General features: G+C 47.1%; 3 protein-coding genes across 3 annotated transcripts in view; 2 read left to right on the plus strand and 1 right to left on the minus strand.

The window, feature by feature from the left end:
• The window catches only part of MSH5 (mutS homolog 5), an 18372-nt gene extending 15973 nt beyond the window's left edge, over positions 1 to 2399 (plus strand). The window contains 7 exon segments of the mRNA XM_069073263.1: positions 1 to 55; positions 102 to 201; positions 204 to 280; positions 716 to 859; positions 1155 to 1292; positions 1433 to 1506; positions 1600 to 2399. The exon segment at positions 1 to 55 is cut by the window's left edge and continues 102 nt beyond it. Of these exon segments, the coding sequence (XP_068929364.1) occupies positions 1 to 55; positions 102 to 201; positions 204 to 280; positions 716 to 859; positions 1155 to 1292; positions 1433 to 1506; positions 1600 to 1711 (700 nt within the window). The 3' untranslated portion in view covers positions 1712 to 2399.
• SAPCD1 (suppressor APC domain containing 1) lies at positions 2378 to 4332 on the plus strand. The gene is made up of 4 exons (XM_069073262.1): positions 2378 to 2551; positions 2936 to 3076; positions 3629 to 3712; positions 4059 to 4332. Exons 1-4 carry the CDS (start codon positions 2396 to 2398, stop codon positions 4161 to 4163), a joined length of 486 nt encoding a protein of 161 aa, XP_068929363.1. The 5' UTR covers positions 2378 to 2395; the 3' UTR covers positions 4164 to 4332.
• A 74-nt stretch (positions 4333 to 4406) lies between these two features.
• On the minus strand, positions 4407 to 15831 carry VWA7 (von Willebrand factor A domain containing 7). Its single transcript, XM_069073266.1, has 16 exons — positions 14611 to 15831; positions 13367 to 13648; positions 12936 to 13032; positions 12285 to 12395; positions 11455 to 11650; positions 11146 to 11315; positions 10314 to 10426; positions 9850 to 9966; positions 7838 to 8014; positions 7160 to 7292; positions 6831 to 6983; positions 6452 to 6544; positions 6041 to 6330; positions 5603 to 5742; positions 5256 to 5430; positions 4407 to 5039 (listed from the first exon to the last, which is right to left on the minus strand). Exons 1-16 carry the CDS (start codon positions 15043 to 15045, stop codon positions 4863 to 4865), a joined length of 2859 nt encoding a protein of 952 aa, XP_068929367.1. The 5' UTR covers positions 15046 to 15831; the 3' UTR covers positions 4407 to 4862.
• Positions 15832 to 15841: the final 10 nt, after the last annotated feature.

The following is a 15841-nucleotide window of genomic DNA, read 5'->3' on the forward strand; positions in this document are numbered from 1 at the left end:
AACCAGGTCAGGGGGAACAAAGGGAGCCAGAGGAGGCAAAGAAGTGGAGGGGGGGGTGTCAAGGGAATCTCCACCTTGAAAACTACTCAATAATATGAGAGATAACTCCTCTCCCCATCTGAGAGCAAGGGGGGATGGAATTTACCCAGTGCAGAGTCTAGGAAATGGATGAAATTAATCCTCCCATCTCCACCTCTATCCTTAGGTAGCAAAAGCTGTGAACAATGCCACTGAGAGATCCCTGGTTCTCATTGATGAGTTTGGGAAGGGAACTAACACGGTGAGACAGGAATGACTGGGAAACAGGGAGGAAGAGGAGGAACTGGGAGTGGATGAATGGGAAAAAGAAAGAAATGGAAAGCCACATAGAAGTGAAGGAAGTTTCTCTTTTTTTTTTTCCCTTTTTTTGCTTTTTGGAGGAAGGAGGGCAAGGCAACTGGGGTTAAGTGACTTGCCTAAGGTCACATGGCTATAAGTGTTAAGTGTCTGAGGCCAGATTTGAACTCAGGTCCTCCTGAATCTAGGGCTGGTGCTCTATTCACTGTCCCACCTAGCCACCCCTAGGAAGTTTCAAAGAAAAGGGACAAGGGAGAATAACAGAGGAACACTGGGGCTAGGGGAAAGACTGAGACCAAAGCAGGCTAGAGGAACCGGGAAACTATAGATCTGGACATGACCTATTATCCCCATTTTGCTCACCTATATCCCTTCCCAGTTGGATGGACTGGCACTCCTGGCCTCTGTACTCAGACACTGGGTGTCCCAGGGGCCCAGCTGCCCCCAGATCTTTGTTGCCACCAACTTTCTTAGCCTCGTTCATCTGCAGCTGCTGCCCCCTGGACCCCTTGTGGAGTATCTGGTAAGGATACCAATTTACCTTTCAGGTGCAAGCATCTTCTCAATCTAAAATTCAGAACCCCAGTCTGGGAGTTTTCTAAGAGTAATGAACCTCTCTTCTCATAAACTCAAAGTTTCCTTCATCATACTGGGAGCTTCCCAAGTATAGAGATTTTGTCTCTACAGTTCAGACTAGGAGCTCCCTGAAGGCAGGGAGATGTGTTACCTCTTTCTTCTGTCTCTCAAAGAAGCAACTCATCCAGAATACTCAGAAAAATAAGGTATGTGATAGATTTTCCATTTTTCTCTTCCACAAGATGATGGAGACCTGCGAGGATGGAAATGACCTCATCTTCTTCTATCAGGTCCGAGAAGGTGTTGCAAATGCCAGTCATGCCTCCCACACAGCAGCCCAGGCTGGACTCCCAGCTAAACTCATCACTCGTGGATTGGAGGTAATAGAACATCTAGCTCCCTAACCCATAGCCTTCTTTCCCCATGATTCCCCACTCCTTTCTGGGACCCAGGCATCTAGTCTCTAAAATCTTTAGCCCTCACCTCCTAACCATCCTATCTTCCTCCTTTCCATTACCAGGTCTCAGAGTTAATCCGAAAAGGAAAACCTATTAAGCCTGATAAAGGAATTTTAAAGGAGAATCAGATGGAAAAGTGAGCATCTAACCCTAGCTTCTATGTTCCTCAGTTCCTTCTCCCCTGGGAAACCCAAACATACTCTTCCCCCCAAAACCCTCTCCACTTTAGTTGCCAGGCCTTGGTGGATCAGTTCCTGAAACTGGATTTGGAAGATCCTGAATTGGACTTGAGTAGTTTCATGAGTCAGCAAGTTCTACCTACAGCCTCCTCCATCCTCTAGAGGATCAGCCTTCCTTTTTCCAGGATATCAAGTGCTCTTCTATCCCTTCTCCTCAACTCTGGACCCCCTACTTCTAACTTAGTATTGTTTGCCTGGGGAAGAATTTGGGGAATAAAATATATAATTTTGAAAAGGTATTGCTTTCCTGGAACCTCCAAAAACAAAAAGACAGGTGGGAATTGAAGGACCCCATTAGAGAAGTAGGCACTTATCCAACATCACCAGGAGCCTAGAAAGTAACAAATTACTTTTGAGAGTATCCATATGGATAACCCAGGAGAGACTTAGTAATAACAAATCACTTCATGCTGTGAATCTGTTAACTGGCTCTTTTGGTCCAAACTGAACCAGTTGTGGGTTATTTGGTGAGTAAGAGGGTAGGACCATGGCTCAGTGAGAAAATCCCTAGACTGAAAGTAGAGAAATTTGGATTCAAACTCGGGTTCTGCCACTGACTGTGTAACCATGGTCCAATTTCTAAGGTTCCTTTCAACTCCAACATTCTGTAATTCTATGAGATCCCTCCAATTCTAAAACAGAATGTCCCCAAAAAGAAATAGAAAGATACATGAGAGGGAAGGTGCAGTCAGAAAGAAAGAATGAGAGGCCAAGAGGAGGGCTGTGTGGAGAGAGGGTGGTAGGAGGGATGTGCCCTCCGGTGGGTGGGGCTGTGCCCGGGGCTGCATGTGTGTGCTGGTCTCTGATCTCCATCAACTAAAGGCCATGGGGAGTCAGAAGCTTGGAAGGTCCAGAGTCTCTGTGCAAACTCCTTATACTGTTTTGTTGCTGCCACTGGAGACCAACCGCCAGGATCCTGGAGCACTGAGCTTCTTCCTTTGGGTGAGGAGGCGGGGGAATGATCTGGGGAGTCATCCCTCTCAGGGACTCAGACATGCTGTCCTTTCAGGCTTCATTGAACCTTGGGTAAAGGAGCCCTCTCCCACCCTACTTTCTAACATCGGGTCTCCCCACCCCCACCTGCCTTGGGGTCTTAGCTGGCTAGTCCTGGATCTCGTCCTCAGTAGCCAGACAATGAACTCATCTGAGGATTAATAGGGACAAAGAGTGATACCCAACGGCCAACCCCCACCTCCAATCCAGAAAGGGGCCCAAGGAGCTTGAGTGAAGCAGCTCAGTTCCCTCTGGTGGGAAAGGGAAACGTCATTTTGAGCTATGACATGGGAGGTTGGTCACCCTCTCATAGGTACACCTACCCTCCCATAGCTTCAAGGGATGCATGCCATAGAGAGAGAGCAGGATGCCCTGTGGCAAGGGCTGGAGCTATTGGAAAAGAGCCAGGCCTGGTACAAAGGGAGTCTAAAGGAGGCTCAGAGATGGCAGCTGCATCTGGGAAATCTTGGTGAGGTATGAGGGATGAAAGGGGAGAAATAGGTGGAAGAAGCCTCTGGAAGATGCCAGGAAAGGAAGAAGTTAATGGTGATATCTGAATGGGATTGGATTATACCATTGTACACAGCAGGGAAGTGAGGGTGGTTAAGATTGGTCAATTGGATGGGGGATGGGTAGAGTATTAGGCTGTTCCATTGGTATGGGAGGGGTGGAGATTGGGATATTCCACTGTCATAGGGGTGCAGAGTGGATTACCTGGGGGTGGTAGATTGAGATACCTAAAGAGAGATTGGGGGCGTGGGGGGGTAGGGAATGCTAAGTTTCCATGGGGTTGGAGATTATGGAATGGTAAAAGAAATATGAGGATGAATTGAATGAAGAGAGTGCATAGAAATAAAATACTGAAATTCAGGAAGCAGGGGAGAGGGCTGCGGGATTGGTCTAGAGTTTTTCTTTGTGGCGGGAGGGGAAGGAGGGGGAGACAATGGACTAGAATGTTTTATCCTGAAGGGTTTGGGGGGGGGGGAGGCGGGGAGTGCCATCCCTCTCCCTTTCCTTTCTTCCTAGAATTTCCATTCAGAGCCCAGGGCCCCCCTCCTGGCCCAGATCCAGAAAATGAACAACTGCCTGAGGAGTCTGATACAGGGGAAGGTAAATTAGGTTTTTCTTTTCTTGTGGGGAGATTGGCAAAGGGACAGTTGAAATTGATTTCCCCCCAGTTTTATCTACTTTCTCTGAAAGTGTGTTATCCTTCCACACCCCGCCCTGTCTGACCCAGCCCAAGGCGGTCTGTAATGAAATGCTGATTAAACAGAATGTGTGGCGGCTGCTGAGAGAGTGGACTGAAGTAGCAAGGGACAGAATCTCCCCACTGGGAGGGATGGAATAGGGAGTGCTAAATACACTTAAGTCCCATCTCCCCCCCCCCAAACAACAACAATAAACAACCTATCAAAACAAAAGAACACACAATTCTCTACTTTCTTCCCTCTTACAGGACTTGCAAAGGCCACAAGAACACCAGCAGGTGGCCCAGCCTGAGGCAGAAGAAGTTATTCCACTGGGCCAGATGAAAAGGCAAAGGGGTCCCACCCTAGTCTGAGTCCCTCTTCCACCCCTACTTTGGTTGATAAGAGATTGCTAGAAATACACTTCTTCCTCTATCTCCATTCTTGTCCAAGTTAAAATGACTTTGGGTGGCAAATATATGGATATTTCTACTCTGGACTCACTTGGGAGAGAAAAATAAAGTTTCTTCTTAAATCCCCTCAGGCTCTTTATCTCTTTTAAATCTTCCCAGTACACTCTGTCCTCATATCCCACATTCCCAAAGAAAGCAACAACATTTATTGAGAATTTATTTAAATTATTAATATCAATATCCTGTCATCTTTCCCTAAAAAAAAAACAGAAACCAATTCACAGACCCCAAATGAAAACTTCCACAATTATCAATTCCTGGACTAAAGAAAAAGGGAGGGAGGGTCACACTAACAAAACTAAAGTAATTTTTTTCCAAAAATAAGCCTTTGACTTGATTTCCAAAAAAAGGTTTTAGGGGAGAGGGCAAAATAGTGCATTATGGGGAAAATCTCTCCCCTGACCTCCCCCCACCCCAACTCTTTCACCTGAAAGGAAACAAAATGAATGCCATGATTTAAAGGAAAAACCCCAATCACTGGACTGGGAAAGGAGAGGCAGGGTCAGGGCTCCGTCATCACTAACGGGATCTGGGCAGGGTCATAGACAGAGCCTCCCTTTCCTACCCAGAACCATATTTGAGGATGTGGGCAGGAAGGCATCACCAGGCTGCAATGCCAAGCACCAGCAGCAGCCCTCTCACTGGCCCCCACCAAGTGCCAGCTCCTATGGTACTCCCAGCCCCACTCCTTTGGGGCCCTAGAGTGGAGGTGCGTAAGTCTGGCCTAGCTATATTGTGACTTGGCCTTGAGGAGGGGCCGGGGTCATCCAGTTGCTCCTGGAAAGAAAAAAGGGGAAAAGAGAGGGCACAGGAGTGTATGAAAGAAAGAAGAGAAGAGAAGATAGACAGGAGAGAAGGAAACAAAGACAGTATGAGAAAGTCAGAAAGAAATTGAGCTTCCTTCCCACTCACCCAAAACTAAAGCCTAATCCTTGTGGCTGCCCCCTGGCTTCAACCTATCCAAGGGGCTGGTGAAGGGTAGATAGGTCTCACCTGTGGGGGGAAAGCCTGCACCAAGAGCTGGAGGAGAGCATGTGTAGGGGGAGGAGGGTCATTGGACTTGGCTTCTGCTGTCACTGTCACTGTCACTAATGTGTCCAGTGTGGCTGAGCCTGGAACCTGTAGCCAGAATTGCCCCCAGGCTGACTCATTCTTCCCCAGGTGAACCCTGTAAAATTAAACACATTTTGCTCACTATCTTTTTACAGAGATCCTAGGGGCCCCTTAATTAAGCATCCCAAACTGAAAGATAGAGGCTCAGAATTAAAGCAGATTAGACTTGACAGTCAGAAAATCAGGGAATGGTGTTTAGAACTAAATCTTAGGAGGCATATAGTTACCTCGAGAGGTTGGATGTGAGGGGAAAGCTGGGGCTGACAGAAGCTGTAATGATGAGATCCCAGGGTCCTGAGAAGCTAGAGATTCGGAGACTGAGCAGAGTCTGGTGGCCAGGGCTAAGAGGACCAGAAGGACCACTGAGCTGGTGAAGGGAAATGAGAAGGGCTGGGTTGTGAAAGATCAATGTCTTCCCCTCCTCTAAAAATTCAGTTCATAAATTCATTCATTACTAAAGGTGGACAGGCGCTTAGAAATCAAGTCCAATCTTCTCATTTCAGAGACAAAAGAATGTCCAGAAAGGGGAAGTTACTCAGTTCCATTCATAAAAATTTATTAATCACCTACTATGTGCAAGACACCTCTCCAGGACACAATGATGAAAAATAACAGTCTATTCCAGCTTCCTCTCTTTCCTTCCTTCTATAACCTCTAAATCTTACCTCAAGAAGGACAGGAACCACAGTGCAAGGCTGAGGCCCTACTCTTTGAACACTGGATCCCCTATCATCCTGGCCAATCAACTCCAGGAAGAAAGGCCTTTGGGTGAGAAGGATCTTGGGGTCCAGGAGTGCAGTGAAAAGTCCCCGTTCAGGGGCCCCCATTGGCTTCAGGGCCACATGGCCCAACTCTTCACCCTCTTGGCTTCCCCGAAGGATAACATGAGATCGATTCATGTTGGGGATGCCAGAAACCAGTCCCATCACTTCAACTAGAAGCAGAGTGTGGAGACCTATGGTGAGACAAGAGCAGAAAGTCTGTGAAGAGAGAAGAAAGAAAGATGGACTCTACTTTTGATGTGTCTCAGAAACCTGGAACAGGAGGGAGGGCAGAGAATAGAGTAAATGTTATACCTGCAACTGGCTGACTTAGGGGATAAAGGCCAGGATGGGGTCTATTCTCAATTGGAATCCCAAAAGAGAAGAGGAAATCCAAGGAAGTCTTAGCTGGAAGAGGAGAAAGGGGATGTAAGTCATTTTTTTTTCTTTTTGGAGGGGAGAAGGTAGGGTAATTGGGGTTAAGTGACTTGCCCAAGATCACATGGTTAGTGTTTTGTGTTAAGTGTCTGAGGCCGCATTTGAACTCAGGTCCACTTGACTACAAGGCCAGTGCTTTATTCACTGTACCACCTAGCTGCCCCAGTGTGAATCATTTCTTACCCACTATAGTAAGCATCTCTAGTGGCTCCTGTGTTTCCTGCCATTGCCCCTCCCCCCCCAACCTCTTCCTTACCTTTCACTCTTACTCCAGGTGTCCCCTGTGCTGTGATCTCTATCACCCAGGCCCCAATATGAGGTGGGTCATTTAGGTTCACTGTCCAGAACTGACCAAAGCATTGAATATGACCCAGAGGTCCCCAATCCTGATCAATATCCTGAGAAGTACCTGGAGGGCATAGTGAGGAGACAATTTATTTCTCTCATGTATAAAAGAACATCTCTAAGGGGAGGGAATATTAGGCCTTTTCAACTTTTTTTTTATCATCCTAAGTCAGATATTCTCCAGTCCAAATCTGTACCCCCTTTATTACCAGTCCCCTTTTCTGCCTTCCCCCTAAGTACCTGTGGGGTCTGAGATCCTGAAGGTACTTATCTCTCCATGAAGATGGATGATGACCCCATGAACCATCTTGTCCACGTAGAACATAAGAGGCCCCTTAGGGGTTGGGACAGGAGGCACGAGGGCTAGGGTTACCTTGAGTTTGTGAGGGAGAGATATAAACAGAGAGATACATAGAAGAGGGAGGGAGAAGAACAGAGACAGAGAATTTAAGTGACAGATGGAGAAAGGGGTGGAGCTAGGATAAGAGCTGGAGAAGAAAGCTGAGGAGTGATTTATAGGCATTGATGAGGCTGGGTTCTGGGTGACCATATATCTTGTCCCCATCTTTATAAGGTGACTGCACTTTCAATCCACACCCCCAGAGCAAGAGATAGTAGAACAAAATGGGTGTTATTTTTATGGTGAGTGGAAACTGGAACTTTCAGGTTAGTCCAGATGACTCTGTAAAAAGTCTTCCTCTCCCTAAGCTTCTAAATGGCAATATTTTTGATGGGATCTATTTCCTTTGCTCTAATAATGAAAAGAAACTGTGGAAATCTGGATGAAGACCATGAAGCAACCCCACCCCAGCAAAGCATTTATTTTCTGTTTCCCTCACCCTCACAACATGATTACATTTCCTGTGTAAGTTTTCTTGGGTTTCTATTTCCCACACCCAGTATCCTGGGGCTACTCACCATATCCATCATGGTCTCCCCTATCACACTGGCCACATTCTGAATATACTGGTCCTTGGTAAAAATGACTTCTCCTCCTGAAGCCATGGCTATTGCCTGGTATGGTTGAAACCGATTTGGGGAAAGGACTTCTCTTCGAGCCCGCCTTGACAGGTCCTCTGTCACCAAGAATGTCACCTGTGTTCAGAGAGGTATTGAATTATTAGGCACATTAATAGGTTTTACTGTTGCCATCCCTGACTCTGGAAGACTGTAAAATATTTCCACAGATGGGGTGTTACAGTGGGGGCTCACGCATCATCTGACTATTGTCACTATTGACTTGTTATTGCAATTCTTCATTTGCTAGCTATGTTGAAAGGAGGGGTCTGTAATCTCAGTCTCGGGTTGCTGGAAGTTCTCATGCTCTTAACACCAAATCAGCATTGTAGGTTGATTCTCTCCGTGTATTCTTTTTTTTTTTTTTAAGCAATTGGGGTTAAGTAACTTGCTCAAGGTTACACAGCCAGGTGTTTCTGGGTGGGTACTAAGTGTCTGAGCCTGGATTCGATCCCCCAGGTCATCCCAACACTGGGGCCGGTGCTCTTACTCACTGTGCTACCTGGCCACCCCATCTCCATGTATTCTTATGGTAAGGTCCAGTACAATGTCTTCCATAACATAACCAAGTTCCCTAAGACCAGAAACCATGTCTTCTATTGTCATGGACTCCTCCCTAACCTCCATAGTTTCACATATATCACAGCCACACACACAGAAACACACACATATATACATATATACATCCTCATGCTTCCCACTTTGATTATGTGACAGGAAAGGCTTATTTGTTTTTTTTTAAGCAATCGGGGTTAAGTAACTTGCTCAAGGTTACACGGCCAGTTATTTCTGGGTGTGGTGCTGAGTGTCTGAGCCCAGGATTCGATCTCCAGGTAGTCCCAACACTGGAGCCGGTACTCTTACTCGCTGAGCCACCTGGCCGCCCCTAAGCAATTGGGGTTAAGTAACTTGCTCAAGGTTACACGGCCAGGTGTTTCTGGGTGGGTGCTAAGTGTCTGAGCCGGGATTCGATCTCCAGGTCTTCTCAACACTGGAGCTGGTGCTCTTACTCGCTGTGCTACCTGGCCGCCCCGAAAGGCTTATTTTTGTGTACTTTCTGAGGGGTAGGTTATTCTATTTCTAAGTTAATGAAATGAACTTTAATTGTATGGGATAGTTCTTTCTATGCCCTCCTTACTTTGGTTGGAGAAAGGGTAGATATCTAGCTAATAGGGTGATCACATAGGGGAGTGATAAGATGGGGAGCACCAACGAACAGTCATTGGATCAAGAAGCTTCCCAATTTGCTTAGAGTTAGCCTAGGATTGCAAAAAGGACTAGTAAGTCTTATATCCAAGACACGGCTCTAAAGCACATAGGAAATTAGAGCTTTCATAGAATAAGTTAAGGCTTTTCAATATTGTAAAGCATCATACTGTTTCTTTAAATTTTACTTCTAATTACATTTCTCTGGTATATAATTTCTGAATCTGTATAGCTGCTTTTCCCTGGTAAAGAAACCCTGGAAAACAAACTCCGGAGTTCAAGGTGGGGGGAAAGAGAGTAGATGTCAGAATCAGGTGCATCAGGAGAAGAACAAGAAAGGTAATTAGGTTTCAGTATGACCTCTCTGAACCCCCAAAGCCAAGAAAGCTTAGGTATATTTGGGATAATGACAAGGGAAGTTTTAGCAAGTAGTGAAAGTTAAAAGGCCCAGGAGCAAAAGCAAGATTTTGGTATCAACCTCTGAGAAGAGCTGGTACCCAGAGAAGCCAAAACATCCCAGGGTAAGGCAGTAAGTTCTAAGTACAGGATATAGCATAGATGGGTATCTGATTCATGTTAAGAATACATGCTTCCTGAATTACTATTTGTTGTTTTGAAGTCTCCTGACAACCTGATTTGTCCCAACTGGATTATTAAAATGGGGTCTCTTTTGGCTTCTGCTCATGGCATTATTGTGGGGTGTTCACCTTGCAGTGCTGCTTCTGGCTCAGGGCCTCTACACGATTGGTGAGATAAGCATCTTTGGGGGAGGCATCAGTGAAGACAAAGATGTCTGAGAACTGGGGTGTGTGGAGCAGGGCCAGCTGGGACAGAGAAGAAAGAGAAGAGAGAATTAAAAATTGATTAGAAGGGATAAAAAGCTAAAGTGATGGATAGAGAAAGGGATGGAGCTAGGGGGAAGAAAGGAGGATAAGAGACATGGAGAAGAAAGGGGAGGAATGATTCATAGGAATTGATGAGACTGGGTTCCATCCAAGAAAGAAAGGGAAATGGTCTAGAAGAAGCAAATTGCTGGGCAAAGAGCGAGGGGCTAAGTCACAGAGGAGAATTCTTGCTCCCAGGGTGGAGAAGGAGAGGCAAGGAGGGAAGGAGAGCATGGGATAGCATGGGAAGGAAGAAGGAGGGGTGGGGAAACTTAAGGGGGAAGGACCTCCAGGGCTGACAGACACATCTCAGGCTCATCTCCACCCCCCAGGGCATGGATCTCATTAAGATGTTTCCAGAAAGCGTCAGGGTCACTGGTCTTAAGGACAGGTCCAAATCCTGAAGAGGAGAAGAGGAGGGAGGATGAAGTAAGTGAAAGAAGGTAGCAGCCCCCCCATCCTACTGAAGAGTTATTACAGTAATTTCCTTATGACCCAACCAAACAGCCCTCTTTGTACCCGGAGTGGGGAATAAACACAAATCAGAAATTTTGAAATCAAGTTAACGATAACGCCACCAATGTGTATAGTGCTTTATACACTTCAAAGAACTTTCACATCCAGTATCTCATTTAATCTTCATAGAGAGACTCCAGGAGATAAGCCAGGTAGATATCATTACTGTCATTTTACAAATGACAAAAATATGATTCAGGGGAATTCAGTAATTTGTCTAAGGTCACAAGTTGTTGGCAGAACAGGACTAGAACTCTCAAGGTCCAAAGAGAAAACAACAATAGAGAACAAATTGCCACTCTCCTCCTTTTCATACTGATCTCTACCAGCAGATTCCATTCCAGTTCCCCAAACTGAGGAAACCAGAAATGATTAATTGTCATTTAAATCCCCTCCCCTAGTCCATTCCCAAGATAAGCCCCTCCTGGCTTCATACCACCTAGGCACTCACAGTCCTAAGAGGGTATGCTGCCATTTTGGAAAGAAGGGGAAGAGCACTCACTACTTTTGGGCTGCCACAGAAAGGACTGCTGTTTTATAAGGGAAAAAAAATAGGAAAGTATAAGCCAGGACCCCTGCCCTCTGCCCTGGAGCCACTGTTACCAGGATCATGGAAAGGCACAAGAATGTAGTGGGTAGGCTCCATGGGGCCACCACGACGTTGGTCAATGATTCTCCGAGCCTGTATTTTGGCTGCATTAATTTCTTCCCCCATACTGCCTGTAGTGTCCAGGACAAAGCTCAGGCCTGAGGCTGGGGAGATTTGCAGGAGCCTGAAGAGTGAAGGGGCACCAATGAGGGGCCTATTTCTCTGACCCTCACCCCTCTGACAGTTCTCACCTCCCACAGGGACTCAGATGTTTAAGTCTATTGTGTCACCCTTCCATGCCTCCCTACCCCCATCCTGCTCACCTAGAAAATCCAGTATCCCCTAAGCGGACTCGGAGTAGGTTCAGGGCCTGGACTGAGGCCTGGAGAGCAAGCTGGGCAGCTTGAGGGTGTAAATCATGGTGTGGTGAGAAAGCTGGAGAAGTACTGTCCTTGTTGATGCCTCCTCGGGGGATATTGAGGCTGCTCTGGTCAAAATGGCCCCCATGACTACATTTCCCTAAATTGAGGGAAAAAGTCCAAGAGAATAAGAATGGGAATATCAAAACCCCTCACTCCCAGAAGAGAGGTAAGTCCCCTTCCCAGCACCTAGCACCAAACTCCTTAGGGGCCAGGAAACATGTTAGTAGCTGTACAGCCATTCTGTGGAATTCAAACAAGAGTGAGAGTGTTGCCAACACTCTAGTAACCTTGAGGCATCCCTTCATCACCCTACATCAAAATTTTCTTGTGAACAATAGAAAACAACCCCCAAGGGGCGCTAGGTGGTGCAGGGAGTAGAGCACCAGCCCTGGAGTCAGGAGAACCTGAGTTCAAATTCCACTTCAGACACTTAACACTAGCCGTGTAACCTTGGGCAAGTCACTTAACCCCAATTGCCTTCCAAAAGAAAAAAAAAAACAACAGAAAACTACCCCCAGAAAGGTACTGCATGATTTTGAAAAGATAGAATAGGAAGAGAACTCTCCACTCCTTATCCCTTTTATTTTCATTCATCAGTCACGGCCACCCCAATGGTACCAACTGTAATACTAGCCTTCCCCTAACTTTTCATAGGAAGTGGAATCTTACTGAGGAATTTAATAATGGGAAGTGAGTCTTTGGAGAAAATGGGGCCCCTTCTGGTAGTATACCTGGAGGTTTGGGGGGTTCTGCCCCAAAATAGCCAGAGGTGAGGAATATGGAACCCAGCAAATTTCCAGGGCAGCTCACCTCTTCACAGTCAGAGCACATCGGGTCCCCAGCTGAGAAGAAAGGATTGGTTGGGAAGGCCAGGTGGTAACTGGACAGAAAACAAAGAGCTCCCCAAGTCCCCAACATTTTTTACCCTTCCCTCGTCTATTCTCCTCTCTCCCACTTCCCAAGAAAAGGAAAAAAAACTAAGAAGAAGCATAATTGGTATTATAATATATTCTTATTGGCAAGACAAGGAGTGAACCTGGGGATGGGATAAAAGGTAACTTCTTCTCTCCCTCTGTTACTTCTTCCCCCCCACCCCCCAAACACAAAAAGAAAAGGCAAGTGATGTAGGTGGGGGGCAGCATGACGTAGTGGAAGACTTGTGACTTTGGGCAAATCAAGTCTCCTTTCTCTGAGTCTCAGTGTCTCCACATATGTGAAGTAAGGGGATGGCCCTAATCTGTTTTGGAGGTCCCTTTCCGCTCTTTCTATCTAAGATTCTATGAAAGACTGCATTGGGATACTTTTGCCCAGGTGGGTGAGTTAACCAAAGTGACTCTCAGGACTTCCTACCCCAGTCCAGGTGGTATGGCTTGTACCCATACCCTGTGCCAAGTTCTTGAGCTTCCGTCCTGGCCATAGGAGATCAGGGTGGGGCTTCTGCTCTCCCAGCTCTACCCAGTTGCTATGACTGTAGAAATCCTGGTAGTAGAAAGAGGTCAATCACGTCCCACTCCTTTCTTCCCCAATTCTAAATTCCATCCTTTCTCTTCATCCCTCTACTGCCCCATCAGGAGACTTCATTGCTCCTGTTCACCACGAGACTGTCATGAGTACCCCAAGGGGCCAATTCCCTACCAATCTCACCACTGCCTTTCAATTTTCCAATTCCTCTGATGACAAAACTCTCATAGGATGCCACCCTCTTGGAAGAGGGGACATAGGAAGGGGTCTCAATTCTCTCCCTCATCCTGACTTTCTCTTCACCCTTACTAATACCTATCACACACTTCCTCTCCCTTGGTCTCCAGCCCACCTGTAAGGCATGTAGCATGGCTCCTAGGCGTTGGCGGGCCAGAGTGTATTCCAGGGCATAGGCAGCACTGAGAGCTTCCCGAAGGCTTCCCACAAGGCGGGTCCGACTCCCAATCAGCTGTTCTGCATCAAAGTGCAGCTCAGGGTCATTCCTGGTCACTGAGAGGAAGTCCTGGGCTGCATTGGCACGAGTCACCTCACCGAGGGCTGCCCGGAATCGGCGGCTTGGGGTCCCTGGCCCAAAGTAAGCAGCAAAGAGGTCATCCGCCAGCAATGTCCGCCCCTGGAAAGGAGAAAAATATCTAGGGTTTAGGAATCTAGAAAGAGCCCCACTGTTCACCACCAGATAGTGCAATAAGCACCCTAAAAAACCAGTGTCTCTGGACTACACAAGGGAGCTAGGCAGGCATAGGCCTTTTTCCTAAACCATGCATTAGGAAGACCTTTCCCTAGAAATCAAGGCTTCTTTCTCAAATGACCTTTAGTTTACTTATCAGTTGTCTTTCCTAGTATAACACCAGTTCTTTGAAGGCAGGTATTACTTTGTCTTGATACAGTTAGACAGTCAATCAGTAAACATTTATCAAGTACCTACTATGTGCCAGGCCCTGTGCCAAGCAAAGAAAGACAAAAGACAGTTCTTGCCCTCCAGGTGCTCACAATCTAATAGGAGAAACACTACGCAAATAATTATATATATATATATATGTATAAGCTACATATTTGATAAAAAGTAAATAATCAAACAAGGGAAGGCATTAGAATTAAGAGATTGGGAAAGCCTTCCTGTAGAGGGTAGGACTTGAAGGAGGAGGTGGAGATGAAGAGGAAGAAGGTTCTAGGCATAAGGCACAGCTAGTGAAAATGCCCAGAGTCTGAAGATGGAATAATTTGTTCAAGGAATAATGAGGCCAGTGTTACTATGTATATTGGAATATGGTTCCTTACTCCCAACCTTGTAATACCACGATCAGATATTTAGAGATGGAAACAAACCTTAAAGGTCATCTTGTATGTGACTTGACCAAAGTCACACAGGTGGCAAGGAGGGGATTTGAACTCAGATCCTCTGACTCTAAGTCTGTATTCTTGCCAGTGAGGGAGGATACCTCCTTTCCCACTAAATAAATGTTTGTTGAACTGAACCCTTAGCAACCAGAGCCCTAGAAGAACAAGGAACTCCTAAGAACCTCAGGGGGAACACAGAGCTCTTGCGAGCTTTGAGAGCAGCAAATGGGGTCTTACCTGGAAGTCCTCCAGGCGGAGGGGATTCCTACCAGGTGGTGGCTGTTCCAGGAAGAGCTGTAAGGTAACATTGAGAGCAGCTTCCTCTGTCAGGTCCTGGTGGGTGATAGAACTGGGGGCAGCCACTAGGCTCCAGATGTTGGGGAAGAAGCCAGATGCTGAGTAAAGCCACAGTAACAGCAGGAGTAGGGAGTCCAGGCAGAAGTGAGGCACTCTGAAATGGGCCATGGCTGAGACATGGACCTGAGGGGAGGTGAGAGTGGAGGACAAAGACATGGGAGCAGGTGTGTATGTGTGTGGGGTACAGAACCAAGTGCCCAAATTCTGAGAGGGACAGATGGTGTGGTATACTGAGCTGAAGCTCCTTCCTCCCTGGCCAGCCCTGGGTCTGTTTCTGTCTCCCAGGGCACCTGCCTTGTCCACCCTCAGCCTCATTTATCTACCCGAGTCGGACACCACTGTCTGATCACCGAGACAACCAGAAAGTTATCAGAAAACAGACAGGGTGGCTAAGGGAAACATACCTGCCAGGAAAGGGCTGCTAAAGACCTGTCTGCTCCTCAGGGACCCAGGCAGCTGAGCTCTTTTCTCCCAAGCACCCAACAAGCTGGTGGTCTGCCCACTGGGCTCCCTGAAGGAGCCAGACATCCAGCCTTGCCCCTCCCCCAGGTGTCACTTTCCTGTTTTTTCCCCCCCAATAATACAGACACCCCTCTCCCACAATGCATAGAGGCTTCCCCTCTGGCCCCCAGCCATACCTGGTCCCTGGGGTCTCCTCTTGGTCAGGGTCCCAGGTCACACTAGACAAGCAGTAGTACGTCCCAGTCCTGGACTTTAGGTCAGAGCTATATTTAACCCAGGGCAGCGGGTGGGGTGTGGGTGGGGCAAATCAAGGAGCAGAGACATAAGCCCAGGAGCCTAGAGGGTCCCCAGCTGCATTGCTCCCCCAAATCCAAAGCAGCCCAAACAGGGACACCATGTGTAGCATGGGAGGTATACATACATAGAGCTGCCCCTCCCTGACCTACCCCACTGCAGTGCAGAGATGAAACGTGCTGATGAAAGCGCCTGAGTCATGCTGGACCCTAGCCAAGGCTTGACCAAGATGAACCCTCTTTGCTCCCTTTCCCCACAGAGGAGACCCAGATTTCTGGTTTCCTAGCCTTGGGATACTACCTTTCCCCCAGTCCTCAGTATCCTCCAGGGACAAAAGCATCCAGTGCTCCTTTAG

Source organism: Petaurus breviceps, unplaced genomic scaffold (assembly GCF_028583685.1).
Source record: "Petaurus breviceps papuanus isolate PSGF00001 unplaced genomic scaffold, PetGlider_PUasm1.0 90865, whole genome shotgun sequence".
NCBI classification, from domain to species: Eukaryota; Metazoa; Chordata; class Mammalia; order Diprotodontia; family Petauridae; genus Petaurus; species Petaurus breviceps.